At 38.9% G+C, this 25,330-nt stretch overlaps 1 protein-coding gene across 3 annotated transcripts in view; it reads left to right on the top strand.

Annotated features, from left to right (window-relative positions):
• Nucleotides 1-25,330, top strand: part of ADAMTSL1 (ADAMTS like 1) — a 907,410-nt gene that overhangs the window by 480,456 nt on the left and 401,624 nt on the right. The window contains exon 1 of one of the 3 annotated variants that reach the window (XM_028519737.2): nucleotides 13,952-14,293. The exons of the other annotated variants lie outside the window; for them this stretch is intronic. Coding sequence (XP_028375538.1) covers nucleotides 14,231-14,293 — 63 coding nt within the window. The 5' untranslated portion in view covers nucleotides 13,952-14,230. Of the gene's footprint in view, nucleotides 1-13,951; nucleotides 14,294-25,330 lie in introns of those variants that run through there. 3 annotated transcript variants of the gene reach the window in all.

Below are 25,330 nucleotides of genomic sequence, written 5' to 3'. Positions count from 1 at the left end.
CTGAGAAGCACTTTATCTGCCCTTCCATTCTAAATGAAAGCTTTGCTGGGTAGAGCAATCTTGGATGTAGGTGCTTGCCTTTCATGACTTGGAATACTTCTTTCCAGCCCCTTCTTGCCTGCAAGGTCTCCCTTGAGAAATCAGCTGACAATCTTATGGGAACTCCTTTGTAGGTAACTGTCTCCTTATCTCTTGCTGCTTCTAGGATTCTCTCCTTCATTTTAATCTTGGGTAATGTGATTATGATGTGCCTTGGTGTGTTCCTCCTTGGGTCCAACTTCTTTGGGACTCTGTGAGCTTCCTGAACTTCCTGGAAGTCTATTTCCTTTGCCAGATTGGGGAAGTTCTCCTTTATTATTTGTTCAAATAACTTTTCCACTTGTTGCTCTTCCTCTTCTCCTTCTGGTACCCCTATAATTCAGATGTTGGAAGATGTCCTGGATGTTCCTAAGCCTCTCCTCATTTTTTTGAATTTTTGTTTCTTCATTCTTTTCTGTTTGGTTGTTTCTTTCTTCCTTCTGGTCCACTCCATTGATTTGAGTCCCAGTTTCCTTCCCATCACTATTGGTTCCCTGTACATTTTCCTTTATTTCACTTAGTGTAGCCTTCATTTGTTCATCTAATTTGTGACCAAATTCAACCAGTTCTGTGAGCATCCTGATCACCAGTGCTTTGAACTGTGCATTTGATAGGTTGGCTATCTCTTCATTGCTTAGTTGTATTTGCTGTGGAGCTTTGATCTGCTCTGTTTAGGCCTTTTTTTTTTTTTTTTTTTTTTTTTTGTCTTGTGGTGCCTGTTATGTAGACAGGGGTGGAGCCTTAGGTGTTTACCTGGGTGGGGCAACCCAGTCACTGGGTTGTAATGCAGTATGTGGGGCAGAGGTCCGAGAAGGAACAATGGCGCTTGCTCTACCCTCTACTGGATTTCAGTTCCTTCTGCCACTTCCCCCAAGCAAAATGGGCCCTTTTGGTGCTAATTCCCATGTGGGTGGGTTTGTGTACGTCCTGGGACCCTGTGGATCTCTCCAACAAACTCTCCTGTGAGGCTGGGAGTCTCTGAGAGCACGTCAACCCCCACAGGTGTTTTCATCAGTGTTTTAAAGCTTTATTTCCCCACACTGAGACCCTGGGTTGTGGGGTCTGGCTTGCTCCCCAGTTTTGCCTGGTTTATCTGCTAGTGAATGTGGGACTGCCTAGTCTACCAGCCACCTTGTGAGCCATGCCCCTCCACAATCCACTGCCTCGCTGGGTCTGCCTGCTGCAGCCTTCAGGCCAGGGCCCCCCAGCCACCACTTTGCTGTGAGTCCTCTCCAACCAATCTCCCGACTTCACCCCTCCTACCAGTCTGGTTCTTCTTTAACTCGTTAGTTGTCAGACTTCCATACAGTTCAATTTTCTGTCAGTTCTGGTTGTTATTTTGTTTCTAAATTGTTGTTCTTATTTTGGTTGTGTGAGGAGGCACAGTGTGTCTACCTACTCCTCCATCTTGGCCGGAAGTCCTCATTATGGTCTTTAAATCATTACATACAAACACATTAAATACACCACTTTTGTTTATATGTAAAGCAGATGTAGATAAATTTCCCTTGTACTTTTATTTAATCTATGCAACTTCTTCCATTATTAAACTGGTATCTCAGAGTAAAATTTTAATATGAAATGAAATTGCATTTACTTGCAAAGCAATAAACTACCAGTACTTCCCTTACCTGTCTAACACAGACTTTTGGAATGAGAGAAGGGAGAAATTATTACAGAACAACAAGGTGGGACCTAGGCAATATACCATTACCTGAAAGAAAACCCCAGGTTTGTTATGTCCTCTGCCTATAGGAAAGATGTCTCTCAATGCCAGAGATTTGTGAAAAGAAAAGGAAATGTTTATTTAATGCTATACACACTTATAGTGACCTAATGTCTTCATTATAATCCCAAAGTCCCTTAAAACACCCACAAACACACACAGTCCTTCCTTCCCCCTTTGCCCAGTCTGGGGTACCATATCTCAGGAAAAGAAATAGAAGTCTATGGCTCCAGGAGCCCCCAGTTCTTCCCAGTAATCCATCTCAGCTGGTAGGCCTCCATCGGTTCCCAGCACCATCAGCTGTGTTGCCGGGATTTCTGCTGAAGCCGGGTGGTGGTTCCCCCTTCTAAAGCTGCGGGGGTCCCCACTCTGGCAAAGGCCAGTGGCTCTCCTTCCCAGGACTGAAGGGTTGGGGGATGGGCTGGTCATCACTCAGTTCTCTGCTAAAGCTACATGGTGATTCTCTCTCACAGGGCTGCAGGAGTCCCCACTCTGCTAAAGATGCGCGATTCTCCCTTCAATGGCTGCCGTGTCTCAGTTTAAGTCCCCGTGCCAATCCTCCTCTACAGCCTCATTTCGGACTCCTCCTACATTTGGCTACACTTGCCATCAATTTCACATTCTTCCAGCTGTACTGGACTGCTGTCGTGAGTCTGGGCAGGCATGGCCCCATGTCATGGAGCCAATCACCTCCAAACTCCCATGCAGGTGTAACTCGGGGGACCTGCCCCCCCAGTTACATCTTGGTGGGGAAGTTACTTCCATTCCCCTGGCTCAGAGCATGGCCACAGCTATTCAACATATCCACGCAACCAGTCAAAGATTTATAGATATGTTAAACGACCATGCCAGAGTTTAGCTGCAAGGCTGTTGCTATGCGAAACAGTTCTCAATGGCCCTGCTCCATTTGTCCTTTCCCCCAACCCACACCTGGGGCGGGGGGTGGTGAGAACATCCTAAAATCTCCTGGACACCTTGAGTTCTGGATCCCATTTCAAATGCCCATTTGGGGTCTTCCTTCTTGGCTGCACCCTGTAACAAAATAGAACAAAATGTTGAACCAATACTGGCCTTTGAGGAAGCAGGCAGGAAACAAATTAGACATAAGGAAATAACATTTGACTTCCTTGATCCAGTTGGGAAGTAAATACAAATATTATTTATAAATAGATAGATAGATATAAGGTCTCTCTGTGTTTAATGCATATATGATATAATTTATATATGTGTGAATGTATATAAAGTATTTTAAAAATAACAAAATGACTATTATACATTACCTAGCTTAAGAAATTGACTGTTACCAATGTCTTTGAAGACTTTTGTTTAGAAATTAATTTACTCATTCAACAAATATTTATTGAGCAGGCACCATGAGCTTAGATCCTATGCTAGATATTGGATACAGTAGTTAACAAAGCTGGAATAGTTTCTGCCCACACAGAGCTCAGAGACTAATTAGGGAGAGAGATATTGACTATGCAATCACACAAATGTAAAGAGAGTTACAAATGACTCACAACTATGAGTTTTGATACATTCTGTATAAGAAGGCATTGAAAACAAACAACAGGAAAGGCCAATTTAGATTGAGAGATCTACAAGCCATCTCCAAGGAATTCCTAAGATGAGACACGAAGAATTGTACTGTAATCAGTAGAAGCAGGAGAGGAAGCGCATGCAGGGCAGCAGGAAGAGCTAGTGCAAAGCCCCTGGGAGCACAGTCTCATTTACATATTAGTTGAGAGACATCAAATCTACATATGTGAAAACTCAATCCAGAGAAAAACTTCTCTAATATTTGCTTTCCTGTCGAGTAGGGTGGCGTTGTTGACATAACATGGTAAAAGTTGTGCTTGCTTTATTTATTGTTAACTTGTAAGAAAATTCCCCCTCTCCCACCAGCTCCAGCAACCACTATTCTACTTTGTCTCTATGACCTTGACTGCTCTAGGTACCTTACTTATATAAGTGGAGCCATACAGTCTCCAGGGTTCATCCATGATATATTAGAATTTCTTTCCTTTTTAAGGCTAAATACTATTCCATTGTGTTTAAATGCCACATTTCATTTATCCATTCATCCTTCAACAGGCACTTGGGTTGCCTCTACGTTTTGGTTATTGTGAATAATGCTGCTGTGAACATGGGCATCCAAATATCAGTTTGAGTCTCTGTTTTCACTTCTTTTGGTATATATCCAGAAGTAGAATTGTTGGATCATATGGTAATTCTATGTTTAACTTTTTAAGGAATCAAGCTTGTGCTTTTCTAGAAATTCATACTTTCAGCTAACGTTGTGTGCCAGGTAACCACACCAATGGTTGGGAATGAACAGACAAGACAGAAATGGCCTTCAAGGCTTCCAGTCTAACATTTGAGTAGTGTGTTACTATTCTCTTTTTTGATGGTAGTAATGATTTGTAGTTGATTCTTTAACTCCTTTTCCCAGTCTTCTGGAGATAAATAATATATGTGTACAGTATATGGCAAGAGTGTCCTCCTGACTCTAAGCTTCAGTAACTAGAGGCTCTGAGTAAGTGAGTCAGCCAGAATCAAATGGAAACAGAACATCTTCCTGTAAATCAGGTGACTCAGGACACGTCCAACCTTTCTCCACATACATCATCTGAAATAGTGGCTTGAAGTGAAAAGCACTGCAGGTAAATTAGAAATTTGATTAATGGAGCCTATACAAATGAAATTATAGTATTATTATATGCATTCTACTCAGGATTTAAATTTGATTATAAGAGAACTAATTTTTCTATATGAATGAGATGGGGGAAGGGGGATGAGGAATGAATGTTTAATGTGTACACCATTTCAGTTGGGGAATTTTAAAAAATTCTGGAGTTAGATGGCAGTGATAGTTGCACAATAATTTGAATGTACTTAATGCCACAGAACTGTATACTTAAAATAGATAAAATGGTAAGATTTTATGTGCTGCATATTTACTACAATACAAAAGTTTAAGGAAGTGAAAGAGAACATAAAATAAAAAGTAGTTTACTTGTGTAAAAGCAATCCCAATGAAACCCCTTGATGTGAACTTGTAATCCTTGTGCCAAATAACTGTGGAACTCAGTGTGATAATGGGTATGATGCCATGTCAGATTGCTAAATTTCTTACAAGTTAACAATAAATAAAGCAAGCACAACTTTTACCATGTTATGTCAACAATGCCACCCTACTCAACAGGAAAGCAAATATTAGAGAAGTATTTCTCTGGATTAAGCCTTTACGTATATAGATTGGACATTTAAGAAAGGACAATCCAGTTTGAATACCTTTTCTTCAATAATTTTAAAGTTTCTCCAAATACCTAAAGATATCCTACCCTTAGCAAGGATAGGTTAGGCTTGGAAAGTTTAATAAATCATGGCAGCAACAAAAATGAGTTTAGTTACAATAATGATAAAGAAAAATAGCGTTTTTATCAGCATGAAATCACTCTTTTCTTTTTTTCATCTCCTTCAGAGTGCCTCACAGCCAGCTCTCTTTTTACACTTACAATGTTTTATACCCTACCTTCATCCAAACATATTGAATGTTGTTTAGAGTAAAATTGCAGTGAAAAAAAAAAACCTGAACCACCCACATGAATTAAAAGAATGTGAAAATCAAGAAAGAAGGAGTGTGGAAATTTTTTAAAACCACAGACTTAAAGAATTTTAGCCACTGAGCAAAGACTTTTCTTCTGAGTTTCCTAGTAGCCAAAGCAAAGATGGAGACTCAGGGAAATCTATAGCTCTCCTTCTATAAAAGACAAAGCATACCAGCCTGTCAAACACATACTTTTTGTATTTGATTATTATGTCCTGAGAATTTGCCATAGGAATCCTTATATAAATGATTTACATAAGCAAAATTATTCTAGATACTTTCACAATATCTCAAAAGTATTTCACATGCACACATTTCTATGTTGGCCATTACTCAAAGCCAGGGGCAAATGTTTATTCACAGATATGCTAAGGGAATTCTCCAAGAGACCACTTTGAAATGGGCTAGTCTTATAGCTTTCTAGTGGCCTAATGTTGTTAGAGGAACATGTAGCTTGCCTATTTATTTAATAGTTTTGCTCAGTCTGGCCACCCTTATATTATGTTAAAACATACATGTTATATTAAATACCTGTCTCTCATAAATGTCTGGAGGCAGGTAGCCCAGGAAAATTGTGATATCCCAGAGTGCCAGACAGCCAAGGCCCCTTCTCTGGTATATAGAATCCAATTTGATGTTAGTTCATGGTAAAATTTGGCTTCTCCAGGCTTTACATTATCATTCTAATCACAGGAAGGAGGAAAGAGTGAAGAAAGACATGTTCTTTTCTTTAAGGACATTTCTTGAAATTGCACCTATACCATCACTTAAATCTCCTTAAGGAAAACTGTCACATGGTCATAGCTGCAAGAGAGGCTGGAAAATGTCTCTCTTCTGGGTGGCCATGTATTTAGTTACCAAAGCAAAAAAAAAAAGAATGATGAATTTGGGGAGACAGTTAATATTTCTGGCACAGGTATGTTTTTTAAACTTTTTTCCTTTTAAAATGCAAGCATAGGTTTAAAAACCAAGCTGTTAAAAGCAAAAGTAAATGCATATGATTATAGTAAGCATTCTATGTACAAGGCCATTTTGAGGCTGACAAGACCATTTTTGTCTTGGTCCAAGTGACAGAAAAGTGAGGGGAGCAAACAGGGAGAGATGGGGAGGTTCAGAGGAAAGATTTGTAATCAAACACTGGCACCAAACGCTAGGTCTGTGTGATAATTTTGACCCAAGTATAACTCTCTAACGAAGACCATGAGAAAACTATCAGAGTCGCATGCCTTGGACTTTGCACACTGCAGACATGCCTCCCCTGGTATTCATCCTAGAAGTATGCTCAGGTGACACACAGCAAACTTAGCTTGCTGGACTTAAATGGAAGAAACCTCAAGGCAAGGACTTGTATCCCACCCAGCTGCTCCCAAAAGGCTTTTGTGATTGACTCTGACCCTATAATCACATCTGAGGGCCAGGGGTTCTCTTTATCCTAGGAATCCTATGCCTTCTATAACTACCAGGTTCTGTGCTGTGAAACCAATATTTGATTTTCAACTTCTAGGAAATGTATGTGTAAAAAAATAAATCTCTGGATTCTTTTACCTAGTTCTTGCAATTATACCTCATGTTTCTCCCTCAGGATACTTGCATACTGGTAATGTTTTTGTTGTTGTTGGCTTATATTTAATCCTTTGTGTTTTTATTCTATATAAATTTTCCCTTTTGCCATACTTACCAATTTCAAAATTTCTTCATGAAGTCTTTTCAAAAGAAAAGCCCACTACATGTTCAAGTAGAAAAGATAAAACATCCAGTTTTACCCACAAACTCCATGTCCTTTCGTGAACCTGAAAAAGAAAGCTGTAAATTATTTTTAGTTTCAGGGGTTTTTTCCATGATTTTATTATTTGGTAGTTTTTTATATTTTTGACAGTATTTATAATTGTGATATGAGATAATCTTTCTAACTTAACAGGGAAACTATTCATCCAGCTGGTGTTAGCAAATATAACCAGCATATAACAGGAATAAAATTGCATGCTCACAATGATATATTTTGTTTTAGGGTAAGAGAACTCTGATTTTCCATGGTTTAAGTGCTATTTAAAAATTCAAATTTTATTTCAATTTCAACTCACATTTTGCCTTAGTTTTCAGAAGCCATGTTTTCTTTTGCTTGCTTTTTTTTCTCTTGCTTTTTTTCCCTGCTGCCGTATCTGTAGACATAGCATATGTTCACTAACTCATATGTTAATTTAACAGGCATTTATCTAATGTCAATTATGTTCAAGGCTTTGTGGAAGAACTGACCTTAGAGCTACACTTTGAAGGTTAAAATGGACTTTAGTAAGGCAGAGATGGCAGGGAGGGCCTTGCAGGCAGAAGGGACACAATGAATGGATATAGGGAAGTGGGAGGACTTAGAGTACTGGGGCAATATCAGGTATTTCAATTGGACTGGAGCATGACTTTCTATTATCCTGGGACTGGAGGCAGATCAGGGAGGTCCTTGAATGCCAAGCTGAGGAATTTGGCTTTTGCATTTTAATCCTGCTCTCTCTGTATTGTCTATAAATCTGTTAACACCCCTTCACCTTATTGTCTGGCTCTGGTATAATTATTTTATCTGTAGAGGGTGATGTCATGGAAATAGTACTCAACTAAGAATCAAGGGCCTTGGATTTATATATTCCATTTGGGTTTAATATATGAATATTGCAACCATAATTCAAACCTCAGCAATTGAGTTGATGTCTCTCTATGTCAAAATGTCTACAAAATGCAGTTTATCTGTTGTCAGAATTTTCTCCTTATCATGCCTTGCACACAGTAGGTGCTCCATAAGTGTTTGTTGGATGTAATTCAATAAGAAACTTCTGAGATCTGTGACATAACAGCTGCAATGTAGAAAAAGGGAGATGGACCTCCAGTTTGGGGCTGGAGAACAATTCTGTCCTCCCAGTGCAGTTCAGGGGTCTGTTATGTGTTTGTTTGTTTGTTTGTTTAGGGGAAGAAAAAGTCCTACAATTACCATCTAAATTTTGGCAATGAATTTTCCAATGTTTTATTAGGATTTTCAAGCACAAAGAGAAGTTGAAAGATGAGTGTAGTACACACTCAGATACCCACTGTCTATCATAGTAATGATTATTGATCTCTTACTTTGTATCAAGCTCTGAGCCACACTGCCCACACCAGTTCTCTGGTGTTAAGCATTGTTCTCATCATTTAACAGCTTATAACAAAAACAAAACAGACAAAAGACTGGGCTCAGAGGCTTCCAGCAATGTAGTCCCTTAAAGTTTTTCTGATAATCAGTGGAACAGCTAGTATTTGAACAGACTAGCTCCAAAATCTGGGTTCTTTGGGCTACACCAAGCAGCCTTCAGAATTACTTTCTGCCATCAGCCAGCACCACAGATTCCAACCAAGTAGCTACAGTGTGAGAAGTATTGAATTAAGCATTGCAGACACTAGGAAATAATGTGAATTGAGGTTCTTAATGTTTTGAGCAGCTAGAGAAAAATCCAATCAAATCAAAATTTAAAATTTGTTGTGTTCCTTCCATATGGAACATGCAGTACTAGACACTTTGTAGGGAAAGGGAGACCATGGGACAAAGAATTTAAAAACATGCTTTTCCCCCCTTAAACAGCCTAACATAGTGCAGGTCAGGGTAAGTAAAAGCTTAGGTCTTAAATGCTCCTGCTTTCTCCCTGCTTACTTTGTTCTACTCACCTGCAGTCTTCTCCTTTTCTTTTCATCTCCTAAAAGACTGTGTATATCAAGGTCTTTTTCAATTTCTATTTCTTCCCCTTGGGTACTCCTCACTAAGTCCTCAAACTGGCAATGACCTCTCCCTTCTTTAAATTCTCCCTTTTTTAAATGGCCCTTTGTTCTACAAAGAGGCAGCATGGCATAGTAGCTAGCAACACAGATGGTCTAGGTTCAGATCTTGGCCTTTCCCCTCTCTGGGTATGTGATCTTAGGCAAGTTATTTCAGTCTCTGGGCCTCAGTTTTCTCCCCTGTTAAAGAGGATATATCAGTCAAGGATTCTGTTGCAGAGACAGAATTTATCCTGGCTAATTGAAGCATAAATTGTTATAGTATGGGATATTAATTAACTAACAGAAAATTGGAATCGCCAATGGAAGAAGTCTCTAGTTTGAGCTTTCTGAAGACTCCCATGCTACTCCACAGCAACAGCTCACCACAGGAGCCGCTGCCTCTTTCATAACCAGGAAGTCACCTGCTGAATGGAATCGTAGGGGCTGCAAGAACCATGCCCACATTCTCTGATCCATCCAGTCAACTGCATTCCTCAAGTCTACCTGTGGACATCTACAAAGGTGGTGACTGGCTAGCATGGCTGCTGACAAACCATACTGCTCTATATATTTATTTTTATAAGCATAAACAGCAAAGTATGGTTTCTGCCTCACTTCCACCTTCCAAATCTTATGGGAGTATTTCTGAGTGACCAAATCTAACTTATATCTAGTACCCTAGCTGCAAGGTAGTCTGGGAAATGTAGTTCCCAGTTTTTGGCCTCTCTGTTTCAGGAAGATGCTGGTTGGTATGAATGTTGATGGCAGATTTGTCATAAGTAACATCCATATGAGGATAATAAGTGTACCTACTCTATAGGGTTGTTGTGAGAATTAAAAGAAATAATAAATATAAGACTCAGTCATTGAGAGACTCAGTAAATGTAGCTATTTTCATTAACTTCTCAGAGAGTTGTATAGGGAAAAGTCAAACCACCTTAGATATGGCTCCAATTTTTTTAGCTGCTAATAAGTAACTTTGCTGAACCCACTTATTTTAAAAAAGCACTAGTTTCTTCATCAGTAAAATGAGGATAAAAATTACTCTTTACCCTATAGAGTTTCTGTTCACATCACATTAGGTTAGGTGTGAAAGATGATTTGAAAATTTTAGCAAACACTCCAATCACTGAGATGTTACATGGGTATTAGGTGAATTAGAGAGCTAGACACCTACTCAAATTCCAGCTCTATCCCTGAGATCAGCAGTCGGCTTCCTGTAGTTTTATATTATTCATTCTCACACCATTTTACCTCCCTTTAATTTTCAGAATTAGCCAGGGAAATCACACAACTTCCACATATGCCGGTGAGGATAGTAAGGCCCAGGCACCACCATAACCACCTCTTTCAGGAGGGGAGATGAGGCCCTACCCAGAGCTACTCAACACCTCCCATTCCTGAGTTATTTTCAGGAGACCATCTGCCCTTTCGACCCCAGTTTGACTGGAGGGCCACGCAAGAAGGTCCAATCTCATGAAGAGACAGGTGGCTCCATCATGAACACTGTAACCTACTCTCCCCAGGGAGAGAAATTCCAAGAGTTTAGCTCACTCTTTCCTGCCATAAAGTACACTGAATGTTAACAGCTTGCTCCTGTCCAAGCTGGTGTTTTTTAAATTAAGTATTGTTAAATCCATACCATTTGGAATGATGCTTCAGACAGCCCTGACACTCTTGCTTCTGCTTTTATTTCACCTAATATATTGTGCAGGGAGCCGGTAACCAGTATTACAGCAGCCAGGGCTGCTGCTGCTGCTGCTGCTGCTGCTGCTGCTCAGACACTGGCAGACAGCTTTAATTTAGATACCTGAAGAGGAAAAAAGGAACCCGGCCAACGCCCTGCTCAGATGCCATAAGAGGCCTTTCCCAGGTTGCTGTTAGTATGGATCTAGATCACCTAGAGTTTGATGTTATTTGTCCTTGGCACTGATAAAGGTTTTAGAAATGACGAAACTAGGAGACAGAGAAGCCATATGCTAATATAAGATACTTTCCACTGTCAGGTAACATATACCCATAGTGAAACCTGGGTAGCCTGCCTCCTGCTCCGTTGCTTCATTATAAACTTCCCCTTTAACCATTATGACACCACTACCAACAGCTGAATGTTTGTGAGTGTGTATGCACACATATATACATAGAAACATATGTGTGTATGTGTGTATATATGAGATGAGAGTGAGTCAAAGTCAGAAGACCTCGTTCAAAAGCCAGTTCAAGCCAGTGGTGCCTGAGGCAAGTCATCGCATTTCTCTGAGCCTCAGTTTTCAAATAGCTAAAATGGGGTGAGCTACTTAACCAGCTTTACAGAATAGTCACGAAGTCAAATGAGACTGTGGATGTAAAATTTTGCAAACTTTAAAGCTATATCATATAAACTTTGCTACTTATCAAAATTAGCTCATCCCCAAATTTTACCTCGATCACCCTAATCCTACTTGACCTTGTTCTTGTATTTCTGAAGTTACAGTAAGCAGGGTTTGCCCTGAAGAGTGTATTGCTTGACTATGCCACTGCCTTTCCTCGGTCCTTGGGGCATCCCCAGCAAGAAAGGAAATGCTACCAGCATAGGGACCAGAAGCATGAGGCACTGCAGTGGGCATCCTCCAGGCATTCAACAAATGATTTAGAGCTTAACTTAGCAATACTGTACCAGTCGGTAGCTTGAGGTGACCATCTCGCTGTACTTTGATGTGTGCTCAAAGCTCCAAGGCAGAAGTCTCTGACTCAGCATATCCAGACAGCATTTGTTTCCAAAGCAGGAAGGAACCTAGACTACCATACAAGTGGCTACCAGTTATCCTCTTACCAACCTTTTTTCTCTGGTCTTCTACAAATGGTATTGTGTCATCACCATTTTTACCATTATTGTTTCTCCAGCATCTGTTCTTCCTTTTTGACCTACCTAACGCATGAAATTTATGTGTGTAGAAGGAGAAAGTGGTGTTAGACTAAATATTCCATGTTTTTACAGAACTAGTTGAAACTGTTTAGTTAATGACTCTGATAGAAGGAAAAAAACCCTGTAGCAGAAAGCTCCAATGTGTAAAAGGGAGATATATAGCATAAATGAGGGTTTATTTCAATCAAATCATTTTTAATATGATAAAGGTTTCAGATAACACCAGTCAAGCATTTTCACAGATAATCATGAACACTCTTTAGTTTATGAGCATTAGGTAGTTTTGGAGAGATTTACTAAAAGAATCTCTGTGAAAGAGAAATGCATGCTTTAAGAACATGCCTTCTGTTACGGATTTGTACTATCTACTTTTCTAGGTGAGCAAAAGCTGGATATTTGTATGCTCTTGATTTTCCTCACAGGTTTAAAATGGGAATTTTAAAGCTCTTCTGTCTTAATTGCTATGCCATATGAAGAAAGTAACCTGAAGTTGAACAACCTGCTTTTCTTCACCTTTTTGAAAAGGAGCACGGCAGATACGTATATAGGCAGACCTGCCTGTATTCACATGCCTTTACGGCTTCGTCAGGTTTTCCATATTTGTGTGTTTCATGCCTCTTGTTGGTATTTTTTAATGAAAGGAAAGAACATTAATTCTAAGTGTCTTCTACCTCAACCATATCTGTTTCTTGGCTATCAGGAGACCTATAAAGGAAAACCTTCCTGGTGACATACCTATGGAAATGTAAGACCAAGTTTGCTATTTCATTCTTTCAAATACTCAACGATTTCCTTAGCAGATAAGGGGAAAGATGTCTTTGTTGGACGCTTGACACTTTTCTAATACTGGAATTAAATCCTCCTCCGGTAGAATGAAATTTTTGCTTGCTGGTGGGTCAATCTGACTCAGAAGCTTCCTGACCTTCTCTTGGCCTTGCCATCGTTTCACTGCTCATTAGCACTTCCTCCAGGGCTGGGCCGGACCTGGAAGGTCATCTTTGCATCCAGCTCTCTGGCAGCAGTGGAAGGAAAACGGAGGTAAAACTCACTTCAGCCTTTTCTGCTGCAGTGTAGCAGCTCTGATAAAGTCCATGAAGAAGGAGGCTGAAACTATCCGTTAAAAGGTTGGGGGATTAAGTGAGGATTTAATTCACCCTTTTTTTCCTCTCCTCTCACTAAAGCAGATACTTGAGAGTTGGCAATGTGTCAAAACCAGGCTGTTCCTCAACCCCAATTTTCAGTGCCACTCATCCCAGATCTTTGTTAAGGGCTTCTTTTAAAACTAGTGGATCTAAATGTCTAATTGTGCATTTAGCCTTAGTAAACCTTGGATGTCTTAAATTGTCACTTTTGAAAGAATCGACTTCCCTTTCTTACAGATCAAGCCATTAATATACAAACTAACTTATGCCCCTATTCAGGTTTAGTGAGTAACTTTCAAAAATTTATATAGTCTCCCTTTTCCAAGTCAAGGGGGAAAATAAAGAGCAACTTTATGGAAGAGGAATAAAGCAGTTGTACAGAACACATTTAAAGGGCACATTAAGTCAGGTTTTGTCTGTGATTCTTTCCCTTTATGGCATATGTTATATATTGACAGGGATTAAGTTTCTCTCCTGAATGGAACAATACAGAGTCACAGGGAGCTACTGTACTTTACAAAGCAACAGGCATCAGCACACGTAAATGGCAAAGAGAAGGATCTCACAAAGAACTAACCAGGTTAGTTAATAGCACAGGGCTTGGTTTCATCTCTTGCAATTCTGCATCTTTTGCATTTCTCTTCTCGCTCTGCTGCGTGCTCTGGTCTCCTTTCTTTTTCGTCCCCCCCCCCCCTTTTTTTTTTTTTTTTTTTTTGCTCGCACTGTTACACTTTCTCTGTCCCTCTGGCTTTGTTATTCAGCATGTCTGATTAGCAGGAGCCTGATTGGCTGGCTGCCTGCTCGGAGAGAGATTCCATTCAGCTTACCCCCCACCCATCCACCTACCCACCCACCCCTAGTCAGGAAATGTGAGCGGGGCTGATGGAAGCTGATAGGCAGGGCTGGAGTGTTAGCACCAGGACTGGATGTGACAGCAGGCAGAGGAGCACTTAGCAGTTTATTCAGTGTCCGATTCGGATTCCGGCAAGGATCCAAGCATGGAATGCTGCCGTCGGGCAACTCCTGGCACACCGCTCCTCTTTCTGGCTTTCCTGCTCCTGGTAAATGCCTTTTCCTTTCTATACATTGCTATTGCCATTTAGTCTGGGTGCTGTTGGGGTGCTGTGTATGTGTGTGGGGTGTATCTTTATCTTCAAACTCCAAGTAAAATAAGCCTACATGATTTAAAAAATTCGTTCAGAACTTTAATCCCAACTTCCCAAGCAAAATGAAGTCTGCCAGACTTTGTGGAATTAGTTAGAGGTCTATAATAATATCGAGACATGAACTTTGGGATAGACTGCACAGAGTTTCTGAGCTGGGGACTGTATAAATGGTGGTGTGTATGCTTGGCATTTGGGTGACAGGCATCCTCAAATCAAACTCACCCACTGTGATTCCTGGAATTTTTTGAAGGATAGGCTGTGAGGGGCTTTCCCCCACTGCCTTTTAAGAATTCTTCTCCCTCTGTGAACATGTGCTACGGAACCAGGTAAAAGAGGGAATGAGAGCCTTTTTGCAGCCAACCCGGATTATAGCTCATAATTACTGCAAGTCATCTATGGATACAAGTTAATGCTGGTATTTATGAATTGAGGATTATGGTCTTTGATCTCAGATCTGCTTTTGAAGAAGAAGAAAATGCTGACTTTCTGTATGGCTGCTTTCCATAGTCACAGTGATAAGATGCTCTGCTCTTAAACATCAGCACACACTGCATTTTTGACTCGAAGTAAATGTTCCATTGTGACTCATACTTGGTTTTATGGGCAGAAAATGAACATTTACTGTCCAAAAAAATCTACACTCAAAATATTAATAGCAATGCACATTTTTTAAACCAGAGTGTTCTGGGCAGGCAGCTTAGTAAACCTCATCTGAAGGTTTGATTCCAAAACTTGCACACGCTGATTCCAAACAAACGTGATTGTAGCTCTCCCTGTCACATTTGTGGCATGCCAGCACTTCCTCGGAAGGCAACAAGGCAAGAAGGGGACAAGGGAAAAATGCAACAAATATATAGGTTGCATTGATTAGTCGATAGTGAAGGAATGTTTTGTTCTGATTACACTTTGGCAAATTTGATCTGCACTATAATTATGAAGGAGGGAAGTAAGCCATTTGGTACAAATTGAAAAACTCCAGGAAGATTCATCAAATAGAGTAATCAGACAGTGATTAACTATTTTATACATTTCCACTTATTTGCATCACTGTAGCCAAGAAATCATAATGCTACATTGCAAATGCTGTAAATAAAGAAATGTATTTTTAAGTTTTCTTGAAAATTTAAAGGCAAACTGAATTTTAGGCATGAATGGACTGTGAGTTTTAGTTGCTCAGAGGAATATAAAAAGTAGAATGTTTAGGTGTGCTTTATGACTACTGAAGCAAGCAATTTATGAAAGGTGCCTCATTTTTTCCATATGGGACGTGTTACTTATATACAGACCATTAGGTTGCCTCGTCTTTTTTTCTTTATGATTTTAAAAACTGTGTATTATTTTCCCATCTAATTGTATCATAAAGCAAATTGCCAGTGCACATTACTTTTTTGCTATCTTCCATATGAAGTATGATCTCATTTTACTTTGGAAAAACTTTCCCATTCGGGAATGGGTTGTGTTGTTACCCATTTGGTAAATGCATCACATCCCTCTTTGATATGTTGACTCTTCATATGTGTATTTGAGCACATAATGAGACATTTCAGATTTAAAACATAAAACATATTTTGTTTAAATTACAATAATTGTATTGAGGATAAAATGAAATGAAGCCCAGGTTTGTCTCATACCTGTATTTAGATGAACAGGGATTCTGAGAGTCGTGTTATGCTAGAAAAGTGAGAGAACTAGTTGGTGAGTGCCCAGACACCAGTCTTGTGCAGCATGATAACAGCACTGATAACACCCGCCACGTGCTGGGTGTCCTGAAGGACCAAACTCAAGGCCAGTTGTTTGAAAAGCATTATAAATAATCCGCATGATAACCTTGCAAATAAGACATTTTTAAACCCATTTTACAGATAAGGAAATACTAAGCTTATATTCAAGCCCCCAAATCAAACACATAATGGAAAGAAAATAACTTGTCTGCTTTGCACTGTGATTATAAAATACTTAGCAATGATGGAAATAATGGCATAGGTTGGTCTGTGGACTGTGAGATATTTAGGCTTTTTGCATCATCTTGGCCCTTAAAGATGTGTACATATTATAGGTAATTGTTACACTTGCTCATTAACTGCCACTTTAGCTTTGTAGCCAAAATTAAATTACTGACCTGAGAGACAGCAACCTTCAGTCTGTTCAGTAGTTGACTTAGAACTAGAATGTGCCTTGGCCAGGGTGGCTCAGTTGGTTGGAGTATTGTCTTATACGCCAAAAGGCTGTCGCTTCAATTTCTGGTCAGGGCACATACCTAGGTTGCAGGTTCAATTCCTGGTCTGGGAGCCTACAACATGCAACTAACCGATGTTTTTCTCTTGTATCAATGCTTCTCTCTCTCCCTCCTTCTCTGTCTCTTCTGCCACCCTTGAAACTTCAGTTTAGATAGAGAAATTGAACTGTTTGACTTGTTTTTTCTTTAATTCTTTTACACATTATAAGAGTCTGTCTACTCTATAATTAATTTAAGCAATTTTGAAAGATCTCTTTAATTTAATTGGAAAACATCCTGTTTGTTTAGTGGCAAGCCAGTTGCAACTTCAAAACAACCTTCCTATCACTGACAGCTGAATCGTCTGTATGTGACTTGGCTCGTGAGTGTGTGCAAATACCAAGTGTTGTTCACCAAAGTCCTTTTTATTTGGAGCATTATTCCTGAGGAAAATAAGGTCCCTTTGTCTTTTGTATCTGTTTTAAGCTACGACCCTTATTTTTATGTAAAGCTCACATCAGAGACTTTATTTTTATTCTGGACACCTAGGACAGTGGTACTGATCAAGAGATTTTCACCCTGATATTCAGGTCAAATCAAGCCACATAACCCCACTGTCCACATCTTCCCACCCCGCTGCCCTATTTCATTCTCCCTTTTTTGTCCCAATTGTTTAGCTCAAAAGGAATGTTGCAGAAACCATGACCAGCCATTGACATATGTGTCCATCCAAATTTAAAGTCAAATCACTTCTTGTCAGAAAGGCATTTCATCAAATTTGCATTTGCTTTTTGTTTCTTTTAAGTGGTTTTAAGCTCTTTCTCTTGCTATTGTGGAAGTTGCAAGAGTAACACTTGGAATTATAATAAAGTACATGTGTTTTTCTGTTGAATTTCTTTTTCTTCTCTGCACTAATTTATACATGGAAACTAGTCAAACACAATAGCCCATTCCCTTCAGTCACTCTGGCAATCTCCTCCACTATTATCTAAGTGGATCTGTCTTGGATGGAGAGAAGCACCATTAGCCTGTGGAATGAATGTTAAATCCCTTATTTACAGCAGACTGTGGCCTGCCCCAGTGAGAGTGAGTGTTTGCATGTGTGCATGTGTGTATGCACGTGTGTGTACGCACAAGCACCTTTTTCTAAGTGTTCATTCTGCATCTTTTGTTTATTATCATGCCTAGATTGTCTTTAAATCAAACTTAAGGATCCCTTTACATAAATCTGCAAAACATAGTGAGGTATTTCTTTTAACATTATTTTCTTCATGCTTTTGTGCAGTTTCTTGTCTAGACATGGTCAGCTGCATTTTTGTTTTCTCAGGCTCCTGTTTTTAGTGTTTCAGTCTGTTCAGGACCATTATCTGGCCTCCGTTATTATTTTCATGTGAGCCAGTGCTATTGCTTTATATAAGTTGAGAGAAGTATGTCCAATAGTGGTCACTAGTGAACTACAAAAGAATCCTGTTACACCAGGAATTTTTTTCCTTGAAAGACTACATGGATATTGAAGACTTTTCAGAGAAAGTGAGAGAATGAATATATGAATGCATTTGTGCATTTCAGTGAGTGTTAATACATGTTGATTCATTTTTATCAATATGTTAATAAACCAGAAAATAGTTCTCTAGCATATCATGGGGTAAGCTGTTACTCAAACTTAGTAGTTGCACAAAGTTCATTATTATATCCTTATAACTACATGAAAGGAGATTTGATTTGTATAGTTTTAATCAGTGAAGTGTGGTTAAACTCTGTACTTTGTACTCATTTTTTTTCTTTTCTTTTTTAAAGAGAGGGAGAGAAACATCAATGTGTGGTTGCCTCTCCCCATGCAACCAGGCTTTTGCCCTGACTGGGAATCGAACCCACAACCCTCTGGTTTGCAGGCCAGCAGTCAGTCCACTGAGCCACACCAGCCAGAGCTGTATTACTTTTTTTAACCCAGTTATCTTTTTGCACTTTGTACAGGGTTTATGTTTAGATAAGATGTGATCTGGTATTTTGGTTCTCCCCTTTATTATGACTTAATCAAAATATAATTTAAAACTTTTTCAGAAAAAAAATACAGTTTCCTGTGAATTTCTGCATTTTCAGCAACATCTAGTAGAATGGCTCATACACACAGGCACCATAACTGTTTGTGAATTAAATTAAGAGAAGAAAGAACTTATGGAGACCATCACACAGTTCTCTAATTCTCCATGTATTTGGTGTTTTCTAGCTTCACACATCGAGTCTGGTTTCTCTGGTCAAGTGACAGCTCTGCTTTAAATTTGTCTATTTCAGGTTCCTGGTCTAAGTTTCTCACACCTAATTATTTAAGTTCCATTCTACTCTTTCTTCGTTATGCATATTCTACTGGATCTTGTGTTCTCATGAGCCAGGTGACTCAAAAATGACCTATGCATAGTGTAAAAAGTATAGCCTTTCTTTTCTTTTCTTTCTTTTTTTTTTTTAAGTGGGAACATTCCTTGACTCATCATGAGTTGAGATAATCACAGGAAAATGTGTCTAAGTTTTACAGTCTTGTCATTTTTACTAACTTCTTCTAGAGAGCTGGCTTCAAACTTTGTGTTTTCACCAGAATGAGACAAGTTCATGTCATTTTCTGTCTACATCATAACGACCATACCATGTGGTTGGATTTGGGCTTGATTGGCGGTACTGGCTCATGAGCGATGTAGGACTGGCATACCAGGGTGACATCAGTCCTAAAGGATCCTAACTGAAATAGGCCAGCACAGCTGTGTAGGGAGCCTGCCCGCTAATTGGGGGAAGCTGTCGCTATCAACCCCTTCTTTCCATGAGCTCAAAAATAAATGACTGTGTCTCCCGAATTCCCCAACTTTAAGAGTAAAACCTGCAGTGAATAAAGCTTAACTGTTCTGGTTTCCCCTCCCTGGGACTTTGCTAACTAGAGTACCTGGCATGTAGGGCAAGTAGAGGTTTTCTGGCCATGTCACAAAGATGCCCCAATGATAGCAGCCTGCAGCCAACAATGACCTCTGACTTTTTATTTGTTGTATTTCCAGAAGCTCAGTATTTATTAATCAGTTCGAATGTTTTCCTATATTTCAGTCATAGAAATATATCTTATCTCATTAAATATTTAACCTTCATTAAAAGAAATATTGTAATTTCTCTGCTTGACTACCCCACCCCAAATTCCACCAATAATATATAGCTACATACAGTTAGCATTTAATAATTGTTTTTCAGAGGCATGAGTACTTAACTATATCTCTATGATATTTTCAATTGTAACTTCATCCAATCCCTGTGCTTCCTTGTATTTGTCTCTGTCACTGTGCTCCTCAGACTGTCCTCACATGTCTGTCTACCCCACAAAGTTATGGGTGACAACAGAAGGAATGACTTGTTCCACTTCTCTCAGAATACCTGGTAATTAGATCTCAATAATTTTTTAATGAATGAATAAAGGGATGAATAAGAATAACTTGGCAAGAGAAGGTAAAAAGAAGATAAAGCACATGTAACAAGGGAAAATGTGAACATGTATTTCACATATGAGGCATTCCGCGAACTCGGATGTTGATAAGACCAACTCAATAATCCTAATAAATTTCGAAGAGAAGACAGCTATTTTGTTTCTCTCTCTCAAACATCCATCCACACAATGAACAACACTTGAACAACAATCCCTTTTGCTGTTTTTAATTAGAATAAATTTTTCACATTTCATATATTTTTTAATTTATTTAGTTCTCAACTATTTTTTCTTTTATAAAATGGATCCTCAAGAAAAAAATGATATTTACATTAGCCACAGTTTTATAGAACTGGAAGTTAGTTATAAACTCTCATTTTATCAGAGATAGTGCAATGGAATCACAAAAACTCATTTCTTTTCACTACTCAGCACAAAGATAAATGGTATTTACCAGGCTTCCCTGTGAGTGGATGCAGCAATATGAGTGAGTCTAGTCAGCGGATTATAGGTAGAAGCGAAACATTGTACTTCTAGGCCTGATATCTCTCACATAATCCTCTTTGCACAAAGCACCCTCTCTTTTTCTGCCTGCTGGATTCAGAGAATCCAGCAAAGAACTTCAAGACCTTAGGGAATGGCAAAGTCACCAAATGGAACGCCTCAGTCCCTGAATGACTACATGGACCAGAGCCCCACACTGCATCTCTCACCGAGTTACATTTGTGAGCATGCATTTTACCACAAGCAAGAAATCAACATTTGTTGTTGCTAAAACACTGAGACTTGCAGGAAGGTGTTATTTGTTAAACTGCAAATCTTTTCAAATAACATATACTTCCAATTTAGATAACAAGCATGCTAGTACTCACTGATAAAGCAGTACTGATACTACTTTCCATTTATTATATGGGAAAATTGAAATAAGAGATGCCATATTATCCTAATGGTGGTTTAATCTTTGTGGTTTGCAACTTATCACAGACCTAGAACATGCTAAGTACTTGGGGGTATGTGCCAGTACTGCAGGAAAAATAGGAAAATGGGTTCACATCCATTTGTTTTAAAACATAAGATCCAGGAGTGAGTGGAGCAGTAAGAAATGAGGAAAGGGACCAAGAGAGGCAGGACTTATGGTGAACAGTTCAAGTCTAATCTCCTGGAGGAGAGCAGGACATACCACCAACCTGGTCAAGGATACAGAACCATAGAGACCTAAGGGACAGGCGAAGAAAAAAATACCAAGACACAGACACTGAGGCACAACCTTCATGCATTTCCAGAGGCAGATGTCAGAAACTAAAGGAGTAAACAAGTGATAGAGAAGGAAACAGACCCTTACAACCAAACAAGACAAATGTTTCACACAGCAGCAAATGAAGTAAAATGGACTTCTTGAGTATACCTAGTCTCAAACTGTCTTTGATACATTTTTCTAGGAGGTCATGAAAGTGGCACTAGTTTTAATGTGTAACCATCTGGGCTATACCACTGAGTCCAGCTCTATGGTAGTGGCCCAGTCACATAACTCACTCCCACTTCTGTCTCCATATCCATGCACTGTCACTCATCCCACCTGACTCTCCAGGATGCCATGAGAGGCAAATGCAGCATTCAATGTCGAAGTGTTTTGTAAACTTCCAAGTACTACAAAACTTCAAATGATTACTTTAATTCATGTAAAAATCATTTATCTATCACCAGTAGTATACCCAACACAGAGCCAGGATCCATGGAAGATAGATTAAGGAATAGTCTTTACAATGAGGAGTTTGGTGGTTAATTGCACACTGTGTTGTCAGAGTTATTTTTTAGATGTTTCAGAAAACTATTCTGAAAAGAATAGTTCTGTGATGGCTACTATTTTCAATTGTTCAACAAAATGCCCCTTCTAGTAACTATCTGCATGGGTGCAGATTCTAGCTGTTTAATTCTCTTATCTACATGTAAATGCGAATTATGGCTTCCCACAGATTATTAATGTGTTATTTTTGTGGATATTATCCATCAGTATCTGGCTTCAAACATTAAATTTTTCTCAATTTTCATAGTTCAGAATATCAATTTGTGCAACATAACACACTAGAATGATTTCTTAGTTAAGATAAATTATTTAGGAAAATTATCTCAAAGCAAATTCTTATCATTGCGAGAATTGTTATTTACTGTGTGTGATCAATATCTAGGGTCCCCATCTGCCCCCTTCTCACTGGAGTGCCACACCGGCAAGCTTCAATCTAAGGTAGTTTCTACTACATTGTTCTTTCTTTGTAATAACTGAGCCATGAAAAAAAAAGCATATTCCATTTGAAATTATATTTCTGCAAGCATGATTACTATAGTAGGTTGCATCTCCCTTCTTTCCTAGATGTTTCTCTAAAGTTCTTATTAAAAACCAATTAATTACAATAAACCCCACAAGGCCTTGTCCATGGAAAGGGGGATAGTGGAAAGAGAGGAAATAGTAGGAAAATCACACATATGAGCATACGCCATTTTTAATACAGGAGATTTATTCCACTTCTGAGGCAAGAAATTGCAGGACTCTAATAGTTTCACCACCTGTGAATTATTTGGGTGCACCTCATAAGCGGGTTCTTTCTTCTATTTGTTTAAAGAAATAAGTGGTATGTTCGCCAATTCTACACTACATTAATTTTCACAGAGTTTCCATTTTCATCTTCATTGCTTTTTCAGATTTTTTCCCAAAGCTTCTGCCATTCTTCAGCTAAAGCTTTGGGTATTTTCCCCATTGATTTTTGTCCGGGGACTTTCTCTAAGTCAATTCAGTCTGTTGGCATAAATGCTGGGACAAAGGAGGGAAGGAGTGTGATAACCTAAGACATCCTGGCATAAATTCCAAGAGTCCTGAAGAAATGAGACAGGAAATTATGAGCAACCTATAATAAGTTCAAACTGTACAATAAAATAAATACACCTTACTTTGTTCTCGTAGTAAGGTGCAGTAGGGTGTCCGGTTTCTCCGCCTGTGTTGCCGCCTATAATCTCAGTCACCATTTAATGTCTGCCAGAATATTGTTCAATATTGTACTTCACCAATAGAACCAGAACTGAAAAGAGAGTCATGGAAACAATAAGCACTCCTACTGTTCAGGTGCTAAAGTGAGATTTAAAGGAAAGATTTTAGAAGCAGTCTGTTTTTTCATTATAGTTGTTATTTGTAACCATTGGTCATTGAGATCCAATATAATTTCCCTCATGTGCCACACACTCTTACTTTGGGGCTTGTTGCTGTCTGACATAACAAACATGGCTTGAAATTACCTTTATTGTTAGTTTAATTGACATTTGGGATCCCAAGATATAGATTTGCAATGTTGTAAAATTAAAAGGAATTTTTGAGGTAGCATAAAATAAGACCTCAATGAACTATGATAGCTTTGAAGGCAGGAGTTTGGTTTTATTTTGTCTTGGATATCTTTATATCTCCAGCACCAGGCAAAAAGTTGAATAAGTAAATTAATTGCCTATTCCAGCCCTTTAAATTTGCAGATAACTAAATTTAAAATATGAATGCATGCAAAGAGACTTGAGACATATTTGCCAGGAACACCTAAAAAGTAGGATCCCAATCCTGGAAGCTGGATCTGTCTCCTTTGAGTCCATACTCCTTTGAGAAAGAGTTTATTCTCTATTATACTGGGTAGACTCTAAGGCCCTTTATGTAAGAGCCAAGGGAGCCAGCTTTGGAGGAAAAAGGTTGAAATGTTGAAATGCCACATGCAGAAGCAACCAAGGGACCAAGGGACCAATAAAGCTGATGAAAAATCACCCGGAGTTAGAACTCAAGGACAATTGTTGGCTTACAAACCTCAGGGTGATGAGGCAAGAATGGGAGACTGAATACTGTAAAGCTTGTCTTTCATGCTAGACTTGTGTCATATCAATAAACTTCATTTCTCTTGCTTTCCATATCAATGAAAATTACAAAAATTTTTGGTAATGTATTGGGTTGGCCAAAAAGTTCATTTAGTTTTTACCATATGATGGCTCTAGTAGTACTTAGTTGTTTCTAACTTCTTATGAAACGATGCTGTTAGATTATACTGTGACAGCTGTCATATTATTATGCACTTAAAAAAAACTTACCAAAATTGGTGAATTTTTGTGCAACCATTTTAATATTAAAGGTGGAAGAAAATACACAACATTTTTGGTGTATTGTACTTTAATATTTCAAGAGAGGTAAAAATGCAATTGAAACACAATAAATGATTTGTGCAGTATATGAAGAAGGTGCTGTGACTGATCAAATGTGTCAAAAGAGGTTTGTGAAGTTTCTTGGTGCTGTTGACATTTTGGCCAAATAATTCTTTGCTGTGGGGCTGTCTTATGCATTGAAAGATGTTTAGCAGCAGCCCTGGCCTCTACCCACTGGAAGTCAATAGTGGGAGATAGCCAACATACTCAAAATATCTGAATCAATAAAGTTATTGGTGAAAATGAATAATGTTTCTTTTATTTTACAAGAAATAAAAAAACTAAATGAACTTTTTAGCCAACCTGTATGTGTGACAATAACTTCATACAGGACATTGCACCAAATAGGTCTCCGGGAAGTGTTCCCTTCCTTCCACCTGTGCGAAACAGCGTATTTATTGAGAGTCTGCTATGTGTGAGGGACTGTGCTAAGTACTGGGTATACTGTGTTGAATAAAACAGACATGGTTCTAAAGATGGGTCTTTTCTACCTTTAATATCAGAAAGCACTTGGGACAGGGAGGTGAGGAGGCAGGAATTAATTGGCTAGTACGTTCCATTGGTTTCATGTTGCTGTCATGATATTATTTTCTTCAGACTGTATACTTAACTATTGCTGATGTAAGGGGGTCTCTGCCTAAAGAAATAGACACATTATTCGTTATTTATAGTGATTCAAGAAAGAATGTGTTAGAAAAACTCTAAAACTCTAAAGATTTATATTTAAGGTCACTCGAGTTATGCTATTTTTTTCCCCTGGAATCCTCTTTTTTAGTAATACTAAAAGCTAAGCTTAGTGAGCATATTACTTTGTCTCTGTGTTTATTTGATACATAAACACCTGTCTTCTCCATGCAGGACTATGCTTAAGTAGTGAAATCTTTAGACCGGCCCCTCATTCAAGAGAAAAAAAGGCCTCAGTGGCATATAGAACACTAGTGAAGGCAGGGTTTTCCTTAAAAGGCTTAGCTAGCTCTGTAGAAGCCATTAGTAGGGAGGACCTTTACAATTTCTTCAGCATCATCCTGATGACCATCAGCAT

The sequence above is a fragment of the Phyllostomus discolor genome, chromosome 3 (assembly GCF_004126475.2).
Source record: "Phyllostomus discolor isolate MPI-MPIP mPhyDis1 chromosome 3, mPhyDis1.pri.v3, whole genome shotgun sequence".
In the NCBI taxonomy this organism is placed as follows: domain Eukaryota; kingdom Metazoa; phylum Chordata; class Mammalia; order Chiroptera; family Phyllostomidae; genus Phyllostomus; species Phyllostomus discolor.
Note: the sequence above shows the minus strand (reverse complement) of the source record. Positions and strands in the feature narration are given on the sequence as shown.